The sequence below is a fragment of the Nymphalis io genome, chromosome 15 (assembly GCF_905147045.1).
Source record: "Nymphalis io chromosome 15, ilAglIoxx1.1, whole genome shotgun sequence".
Classification (NCBI taxonomy): domain Eukaryota; kingdom Metazoa; phylum Arthropoda; class Insecta; order Lepidoptera; family Nymphalidae; genus Nymphalis; species Nymphalis io.
In genome coordinates, this window is record NC_065902.1 from 3,608,839 (window position 1) to 3,619,464 (window position 10,626).

General features: G+C 31.9%; 1 protein-coding gene across 1 annotated transcript; it reads left to right on the plus strand.

Moving 5' to 3' along the window:
• The first annotated feature begins 360 nt into the window (after positions 1 to 360).
• On the plus strand, positions 361 to 10,626 carry LOC126773895 (FACT complex subunit Ssrp1). The gene is made up of 13 exons (XM_050495137.1): positions 361 to 525; positions 1,253 to 1,438; positions 1,987 to 2,202; positions 2,657 to 2,835; positions 2,913 to 3,152; positions 3,327 to 3,455; positions 3,813 to 3,974; positions 5,202 to 5,349; positions 6,888 to 7,063; positions 7,421 to 7,529; positions 7,705 to 7,902; positions 8,542 to 8,832; positions 9,382 to 10,626. The coding sequence occupies exons 1-13, from the start codon at positions 475 to 477 to the stop codon at positions 9,481 to 9,483; spliced, it is 2,187 nt and encodes a 728-aa protein (XP_050351094.1). The 5' UTR covers positions 361 to 474; the 3' UTR covers positions 9,484 to 10,626.

Here is a 10,626-nt window from a genome sequence, read left to right on the forward strand (position 1 = left end):
ATTGTAATTGTAAGCTCTTGCGCAAATAATGCCTAAATATTTAATTTAAATACCTATTACATTACATACATTTAAAACAGAACAACGTTCGCTCACTTATACTAATAGTTAATTATGATATAAATAAATACTTCAATTCAAAGTACAATCATAGTATGAAATTAAATTTTACTCAAATAAAACTGTCCAATATGCATCTCCTGCTATCCTGCTGCTATCTTTATATTATACGCTACGGTACCAGGACCCGGGTACGGTACGGTACGCTGATATACAAGTTACAAAACCCGTATTTTATGTCTGTTATTTCGCAATGTCAGTGTCAATTGTCATTTGCTGTTGCTTGATTCCGATTTCCGCGCCCCGCGGACGAAGATTGACTGAAGTCCGGCATCACATGTGCAAAACATTGGAATCCGTTTAACGTTTTAATAATAAAATATAAAAAGTAATCTACATTTGCTTAGTACAAAAATGGAGTTCTTAGAATATAATGATGTATCCGCAGAGATAAAGGGGACTATGGCAAGTATCGTAATATTTTGTAATCGCTATAGACAAAAACTGAAGAATTAAAATTCCTATTTATTATATCCTAGATCTGAATAATCTCATTTCAAGTTTCTCATCAAGTTATACCTTAATAAATTATATATATAATGACCACATATAAGATGCATAATTATTTAATTTAATGTAAATCGTTTATATTATCTTAAAAACACAACATTTTTTATAATAAATTATGCATACATTTACCATGTATCGTTTTTAGTAGTTTTCACAAATTTTCTAATAGTCTATTTATTAAGTATGAAACATGTTTGTTAAATATAAACAGTTCAAAATGTTATTGTTTTACTCATTGTTAAGCCATATTTAACAAGCACTTGATATATGTATATATGTATCAGATAATAAGTAAAAGTATTCTTTATTATTTGAGTATCACTTATCAAACTGATTGTAAACATAATGCAGAATATAAATTCAAAGTATATTTGCTTAATACAGCATAATTTACTTACCACAAAGATTTAAATATTGGTTATATTAGAAGGCACTACTGTTTTTTGATTAATTGTCATACTATAGTCGACAAAAAGCAATGATATCTTAATTTTAAGTAAAGAGAGGATCTTTAAAAGTGACTATAATTGCAACAATATGTATATTTCTTTAATATACTTGTGAGAATTACTATTGAAAGTTTGTCAACTTATTTAGTCATGTAATGAAATGTACTTTTCAGGTGCCTGGGAGGTTAAAAATGACAGACCAAAATATAATATTTAAAAACAGCAAAACTGGTAAAGTTGAACAGATATCAGCTAATGATATTGAACTTGTGAATTTTCAAAAATTCATCGGATCATGGGGTCTAAGGTTATTTTTGAAAAATGGCACTTTGCACAGATATGGAGGTTTTAAGGATGGGGTAAACATTTTTACTTTTTTCTACTGAACTTTAAACATTACTACCTGTACTTCTCTAAAAAAAAATTGTATTATGAAAACAAATCATATTTACTTAGATTTGTATTCATTATAATTTGTAATACTCCATGCACATGTTAATAGGCTTAGTTTGCTCAGTCAGACTGGAAAACATGGACACTTTCTTCCTTGACATAATAAAAGCATTTGATAATATCTAGCATAAGAACTATTTTTAAACTACACAAGCTTAGCATTCCAGCCAGTATCACATAATTGTATGATTATCTTTCGTGGAGTGTAAATTATCTTTTGGACTTCATACATCATATGCAGAAATATCTTTATGACCAATAAGTGAAAATGTTAGGATGAACAAAACATAATAAGAATAAGGCCGCACATTGATCAGCCTTTAATACACTGGTCTATACTGGGGTAATATAGTCTTCCGTCCATCAACAATGTTTTAAGCCAAGGACCTTAAACATTGCCTAACTAATAGTTAGGAAATATAAACAAAAAGCTAATATACCATTACATTTCCAGGAACAAGAGAAGGTTGCAAAATTTTTCAAGAGCAACTACCATAAAGATATGCTTGAAAAGGAACTTTCACTAAAGGGATGGAACTGGGGTACAGCTAAGTTTAATGGTGCCGTACTGAGTTTCAATGTTGGTACGAACACTGCTTTTGAGATACCTCTGCACTATGTGTCACAGTGCAATACTGGCAAGAATGAAGTGACACTTGAGTTCCATCAGGTAAGAGATGAATAGTTTCATGCATGAAATTCCATATAGAAATTATAATAATAATATCCTGGGATATTATTCACACACGGCCATCTGAAACTAGGCAGAGCTTGTGCTATGGAAACCAGACAACTGATATACTACATATACTATTTTTCTTTTGTAAATGTGTACTTATATAGATAATTACACCCAGACTCAGGACATACAAACATGTTCATGCACACAAAATGTCTATCCTGGGTGGGAATCGAACCCACAACCTTCGGCGTGAAAGGCAGGCATCTACCAACCACACCAACCGGATTATCAGATCATTTCATACCACAAAAAACAATGTTTAAACCGAAGTAGCATTCTATATCTATTATAATTATGTATTACATATTATATATAAATTCCCTTTGCTATTCCCTTGCACAATACCATATCCAAAAATTAAAAGCCATTATTTTTTTTTTAGAATGATGATACACCTGTCTCATTAATGGAGATGAGATTCCACATACCCACAAGTGAACTGGCAGGTGACATGGACGCGGTCGAAGCGTTCCACCAGCAAGTCATGAACAAAGCAAGTGTTATTTCAGTTTCTGGCGATGCTATTGCTATCTTCAGGGAATTGCAGTGTCTTACTCCTCGGTATGATTATTTTATTCTACAAAATTTAATATATATATTTCATATAAATATTTCTTACATATTTAATTTCATTTCAGTGGTCGTTATGACATCAAAGTGTTCCAAACGTTTTTCCAACTTCACGGTAAAACGTTTGACTACAAGATCCCAATGTCGACAGTGTTACGACTGTTCTTGCTGCCGCACAAAGACACGAGGCAAATGTTTTTCGTGGTGTCTTTGGATCCTCCCATCAAACAAGGTCAAACAAGATATCACTATTTGGTACTGTTGTTTGGTATTGAAGAGGAAACCAGTCTGGAGTTGCCATTTACAGAGTAAGTCAATTTTCGTTTCTAAATATGTTGTTTTATAAGTACCATTATAAGGCTATAACAAAGTTTTACAATCTTTGTTTGAATTAAAGTTTTACAATAACTCGATGAACTATTTATTGAATAAATTAATTTCTAAGGAAACATATGTTATTTTAAAAAGAAAATAATTTTCAGAGAAGAATTGAAAGAGAAATACGAGGGTAAAATCACAAAAGAATTATCAGGACCAACTTACGAGGTGCTCGCTAAAATAATGAAAGTTATCATCAACAGAAGAGTCACAGGACCTGGAGACTTCTTGGGGTGAGTTAATATTTCTTGTGTCTTGTATCAGTATATATTCAAATAACAACGTAACTAAAAGTTCTTTTTTTTTTAATATTTAAAATTCAAAGTATAAAGTCGACTTTTTTATATGAAAATATATTTGTATTTTTTAATTCATATTTTTACACGACATAAATATATATAGCAGAAATAGTTTAGATCTAATAGAAATAATTAATTATTGCATCGTGTAGAATAAAGTTTGGTCTTATTTCAAAATAACAATTTTCTCCAGAGAACTCAATCGTGAAGGAGATTTGAACATGGAATCTAGTTAGCTGGGACACTCATAGACATATATGTTAAAATTTTCGTTTGATCATTTCCTCGCAGCCACCACAAGACGCCGGCCATCGCGTGCTCGTACAAGGCCGCGGCCGGCTACCTGTACCCGCTGGAGAAGGGCTTCATCTACGTGCACAAGCCGCCCGTGCACATCCGCTTCGAGGAGATCGCGTCCGTCAACTTCGCCAGAGGCGGCGCTTCTTCTACTAAGTGAGTTTCTTTATCAGCCGAGCTTCAATTCGATTTATATCGCGTAATCAAACTTTAATTTTTAAAAGTTATTTTTAGGTTTTTACTTCGAAATGTATGACTACATTTACAGTTCGTAATATTTTTTTCACATTTATCATTCATCTATATCTATTTTAATAAAATTACAGTACAGTAACAGCCTGTTTATGTCCCACTGCTGGGCTAAGACCGCTTCTCCCTTTTGAGAAGAAGGTTTGGAGCTTATTCCACCACGCTGCTCCAATGGGTTGATAGAATACACATGTGGCAGAATTTCAATGAAATCAGACACATGAAGGTTTCCTCACGATGTTTTCCTTCACCGTCAAGCACGAGATGAATTATAAACACAAATTAAGCACATGAAAATTCAGTAGTGCTTGCCCGGAACCCTTTGAACCCACGATCATCGGCTAAGATTCACGCGTTTTAACCACTAGGCCATCTCGGTTCATAAAATTGATTATGGTTTAATATATTTTTGCGCATCTAAAACTACTACTACAGGTGCTAAAATGGATTTTTTTATTTAATTCCAGTAGATATTATTATTTAAAGGCAATGTGACTACAAGATAGGTACATCTTAATATCGTAAACGTATTTTTCGACCTCTAAATTGGCCAGAAGAACATTATATTTGCTATATTGTCGATATTAAACTTGTATCCGTGCCGACAAATCCATTGAGTATTAGTTATTTAGTATTTTATATGAAAACAACAAAACTTTAAGAGAATATAGTTGGTAGTTTCCTGTACTCTGTAATGATACACAATAAACACGGTTTATATTACATAAACAAATCAAACGGTATTATTTGATCTTTCAATTTTTGATGATTATTGAGATTTTATTTATTTCAAATAGATAGCCAGACTGGCCAATGGTTCCAGATTGTAAGTAGTAACCACCGCCCACTGCGCCACCAACCTTAGAAACTAAAATGACTTTATGTACCTTCTGCCTGTGATTACACTGGCTCACTCATCCTTCTAACCGAAACACATCGATACTAATGTAGCATACCCATACAAGATTGCACAAATTTACCCTACCACGAAGTTGTATTATGACATCATTACTTTTTTTATTTAAAAAAAATAAAAACTTAACCATTATTTAAAGCATTTACAGAAATACATAGTCGATGAAATTATAAATGTAATTTATAAAATATTAAATATCATTTGTCATAATTGAACAGGTCCTTTGACTTCGAGATAGAACTGAAATCGGGCAGTATACACACATTCAGCAGTATAGAGAAGGGAGAATACGACAAACTATTCGACTACATTACATCTAAGAAACTCCATGTTAAGAATACTGGAAAGAATGTAAGTAAATTTACGGTACGTTACTTTTTTTTACACTTTTTTTTTTTTTTTTTTTTTCGTCAATCTATATTTTTTTTAATATGCTTTTGTTAATTGGCACCCAACAACAAGTTAATTAGTTTTTAAAAAAAATTGAATGTTTAGAAGTAATCATTTGTAAAGTAAAAAATAATATATCAGTCACATACATTTACTGCAATATCAGGAGTTTCAAGGGGATCCAATGTTGATCCTATGTTTTATGGAATATTTATGACATAGTCTGATGTTTTAAATGCTCTCAGTTTCAAACTATATTCAAATGTATTATAAAATAAAAAATATCAATAACTTTCAATATGCAACGGGATCTAGACAGGATTTCAGTATCACTTAAAATGATTTAGTTATCTCCTTCAGTGGAATGTAAAATTTGCTTACAGCATAAATAAAAACATTTTATAGAACGAAAAATAAAACAAATGATCAGTTATTACACTAGAATACCATTAATTAAATTTCATGAAATAAATAGACAATGTAAATAAAACCACTGACCCTATACAGTTGCATTATTAGAAATACTAAGAAATTAAAAAAACTTCTGCCAACACCACTTAACTCGATGATACGAAGCAGATATGAATACAGTCCTATTGTTTAGAATTCACGAAATGGACGAGATGGCCTAGTGGTAAGAACGCGTGAATCTTAACCGATGATCGTGGGTTCAAACCCGGGCAAGCACCACTGAATTTTCATGTGCTTAATTTGTGTTTATAATTCATCTCGTGCTTAACGGTGAAGGAAAACATCGTGAGGAAACCTGCATGTGTCTAATTTCATTGAAATTCTGCCACATGTGTATTTTACCAACCCGCATTGGAGCAGCGTGGTGGAATAAGCTCCAAACCTCCTCAAAAGGGAGAGGAGGCCTTAGCCCAGCAGTGGGACATTAACAGGCTGTTACTGTATAGAATTCATACTATCAAGTAGCAAATGAATATAATAGGGTACAAAACAAATGTTTACGTTATTTAGGCTTCAAGTATAATTGTATTAAAAACAAGTATATCGACATTGATTTCCTTAATTATATAAAGTTTTTCACTATCTAAAATCCTGCGATTAGACTTAATTGTTCTCTGTTTCTTGTACAACGTCATAAACGAATTGAGAGTCCAAAATTGTTAAACGCATTATTAAAAAAAACAAGAAGACCGACAGAATTACTAAGCGTACCCTAGGCAGAGACGCGCCACTTAACGATATTATTTTTATTATATAACGATTTATTTATAAATGTCAAATTAGTTATTTCCAAAAACTTAAATGCCAAATTTAAAAAAATGCAACTGAGAGAAACGTTTTAAAATTTAGTTTTTTTTTTTATAATTTTGCTTTTCTATGTTTTGTCTTTTAAATTCAAATGTTATCGTTTTATGCAAGCTCGGATAATGTGTTCTATAATGAATAATTATTATAATGAACACACGTCGGCTTCTAAATAAAAATAAAAGAATCATAAGTGTTATACAATGTTATAGTTTCTACTACATAATGTACGATCTCAGGACAAGGCGCTGTACGACGACGACTTCGGCGACTCGGATACGGAGAAAGAGCCGGACGCGTACCTGGAGCGCGTCAAGGCGGAGGCCAAGGAGCGCGAGTCCGACGACAGCGACGACGAGAGCACCGACGAGGACTTCAACCCAGACAAGGCCAAGGAGAGCGACGTCGCCGAGGAGTTAGTACTGCCTTATCAAAATACGAACATCAGGCGCTTGTCTCGTCTCAGATAAATAGAACAATAATATAGAATATACGGAGAAAACTCTTCAATAACTACATTTGTTATAGATGAAAATAAATGTCATTAATCAAATATACAAATAAAAGCCTAACTTACATTATAATACGTAGTAGTAAAGTAAGAAGCTAATTTTATATTATTGAGATACGTATATATATATATAATAAACTCGTACATAATATGACTTTAAAAATAGTTGCTCATTTGTGAAATATTACGGTAATTAAAATATATATCGTAAGTTTTTTTTTTTATAAGATTATATTTTTAAAAACAATAAATATTTTATAGATACGACACCAATCCATCGTCATCCGAAGACTCCGACGCTTCCGGTGCGTCTGCTGATAGTAAAAAAGAAAAGAAGAAGGAGAAAAAACCCAAAAAGACAATCACTATTGTAAGTAAATTTAAAGTTTAATTTTCATCGGTTTTTATTATTAGTATCTCTTCTAAATTAGACTGGGCTGGATTTTAACTTATAGAAAAATTGACGTTCATTATCAAGGTATTACTAACTTTGAAGATTTGTGATAATCGGTACCATCATATAAACATTTACTTCTAAATTTTAGTCGGAGGCTCCTCGTAAGCGCAAGGAGAAGTCCAAGAAGCGTGAGAAGGACGCGAACGCACCAAAGCGTCCGTCGACGGCCTTCATGCTGTGGCTGAACGAGAACCGCAAGGGTATAGTGGACGACAATCCCGGTATCAAGGTCACGGAGATCGCTAAGAAGGGCGGCGAGCTGTGGCGCGACCTGAAGAACAAGACCGTACGTATCTCTTGTGTATTTATGTCTAATAGTTTCGGAGAATGTGCTCAGGAATTACATGAACTGACTCCTCCAGCCCCTTTTTACTATCGAACGGCCAGGCAAACGCGACCATAGCGCCATAGGTACACAGTGGAAATTCTCCGCCTACGTACGAAGCGCTTTGAGTCTACATTCATCACTGCGAAACTTTGGAATGCTTTGCCTGAGTCCGTATTTCCCGATAGGTACAATGTTGGTGTCTTCAAATCCAGAGTAAACAGGTTTCTTATAGGCAAGCGTACTACATCTTAGACCGTGTCGATGCTTAACATCAGGCAAGTCAACGGTCAAACGCTGGCCTATTAATATTAAAAAAAATAATAATAATATAATATATACACCTAAAACATCGTTTAGCATGATCTTTTCAACAATCCACGTGACTTTCGTGACTTTTGTTTGTAACTATTTGAAATAACTTTTTCATTAAAGTATTATTTTCATACAATTTAATTCACACTAAGCTTCAATGTATCAATATAAAAACGTTTTTGCTTTATCGCAAGTTTGTTAATGTTATGTTTTTCTTATTAACTTTCTTCACTTGTTTTTATTATAACATAATAATGATAACGAATGTGTTTCATTAACCTTCAGGAATGGGAAGAAAAGGCTAATAAGGCAAAAGAAGAATACAATCAAGCAATGAAGAAGTACAAGGATAGTGGTGCGGCGGATGAGTTCAAGCAAAAGAAGAAACAAGCTGAGAAGGAACGTAAAGCTGCAGATAAAAAAACTAAAGCTCCGGCGAGTAAAAAAGTTAAGAACGTCAGTGCAAGCTCTAGTTCAGGGAAGTTTACCAGCAAGGAGTATATTGAAGATGACGACAGCTCTTCTGACTCGGATAAGGAGAAAAAAGATAAAAAAGACAAAAAGGACAGCAAAGAGGTTAGTATAACTATATTTATGTGTGAACTTAATAATGGATAAGCTTTAACTGAATTTGTCATTCAGGACTTAATATTCTGAAGAGTAGAGTAGTTAAATTACAATCGTATATATTTTTTGTCTATTTTTTGTATCTAAATGTTACCTTTAGCCTGAACTTGTTTTTGCCAATGCAAATGCGAAAAATAATTATTGATAAAATTGGTAAATAAAAACAGTGAGAAGTTTTTCGCAGCTAATATTTTTTATTATTTGTAGTACTAGTTTAGTATTCTGCATCTTATTTCTGTCAGTTTTTTATTAAATTATTGTATAAAACTATAAAAATAAAAACTGTATTGTATTCTTGCTAAGTTTAATGTAATATATATGTGTTGTTTAATGATTATGTGCTATGATATTTTATGCTATTTTATTATTACGTGATTATTTTTTAAATAATTTGTCTAGTCATATTTTTCCATTAGCTTAAATTTCGCAAATTAAAAAAAAAATGTTTTTATGTATTTTTAAATACTTTGATTATTTCAATGTTTGTTTTTTTTACAGAGTAAAGAATCAAAGAAAGAAAAGGAAAAGGCTAAACATTCCTCATCGGAAGCTGCATCGTCGGGCTCTGACGAGAGCGACAGCGGGAGCGATAGCGATTAGCGCGTAACAACAAAACCACCTAATGCGATATCGTGATATGAATAAGTTAATTTTATGTTATGTATGAATAAATATACATGTGAGAATGTAAATTTCAATAATTTAGTTATAATATAAATAGGTTTTTGTGTCCGTTTAATGATGACATTTTAACCTGTTGTCCTTTTTTTGTAATCCGTTTTCTCATAGGATAAGGATTTTTACATGTTTTTTACAAAATGTTACGCTAGGTAAAACTAAATCGGCGGTTTGTTTCTACAATAGTATATTAAGATAATAATAGGTTATTTTTGAACTTCAACTCAAATGAAGAATTATAGTCATAATCAAGAGATTTCAAATTCAATCTTATAGTGTCTACTATAAGATTGAATTTGAAATTACAATACTACATAAAATTAATTTTAAATTATACTAGATAATGCAGAATGTAATTCATATAAGAATCTATAGATTAGGGAAAAACTTTAACATTATTATTTTTTTAGAACTGGTAGATAATAATTCCCACGTACATTGTCATAACGAAATTATCTCATTGAATTGAATCGAAACGGTATATACAATTAATAAGCAGGACTTATTTCAATAAAACGTTATTAAAATAATATGACAGGAAGTTCAAAATATAATAAAGAAATGCGTAAAAAAAATCCTTTTATTTCATAAACGATTTGTGAGTCACATATTTGTTTGTTATTATTATAAAACTGTGTGAATGTTTCGAGAACCGAACGATTCAGTTGAATCGAATTTACAAATATTATCTGTACCGAATGTTAGGATATAATATCTTGAACATAACGCGGCTGTTTTATTGCAGTACAAGTAAGGTCAGAAAAAAAAACATTTTCATTAGTGTTTTATTGCAGTACAAGTAGGGTCAGAAAAAAAAAACATTTTCATTAGTGTTTCATTGCAGTACAAGTAGGGTAAAAAAAAAAACATTTTCATTAGTCAGTAGATTAGATAGATTTAGTATTTACTAGATTTCTAGAATGAAAGGAGGAGAATGAAACAAAACTTTTGTATTCATGTATGTAATGTGTATTATAAATTATGTAATACAAACTATTTTTTATTTATTTAACATCATCACTAGTTAAACTCATGCGATTGTTAAAGAACAAAGTTGTTCATTTA

Coding starts and splice junctions, on each gene's coding strand:
- LOC126773895 (XM_050495137.1), top strand. CDS start 475: ATGGAGTTCTTAGAATATAATGATGTATCCGCAGAGATAAAGGGGACT. Junction 7,530..7,704: donor CCAAAAAGACAATCACTATT/GTAAGTAAATTT, acceptor TCTAAATTTTAG/TCGGAGGCTCCTCGTAAGCG. Junction 8,833..9,381: donor ACAAAAAGGACAGCAAAGAG/GTTAGTATAACT, acceptor TTTTTTTTACAG/AGTAAAGAATCAAAGAAAGA.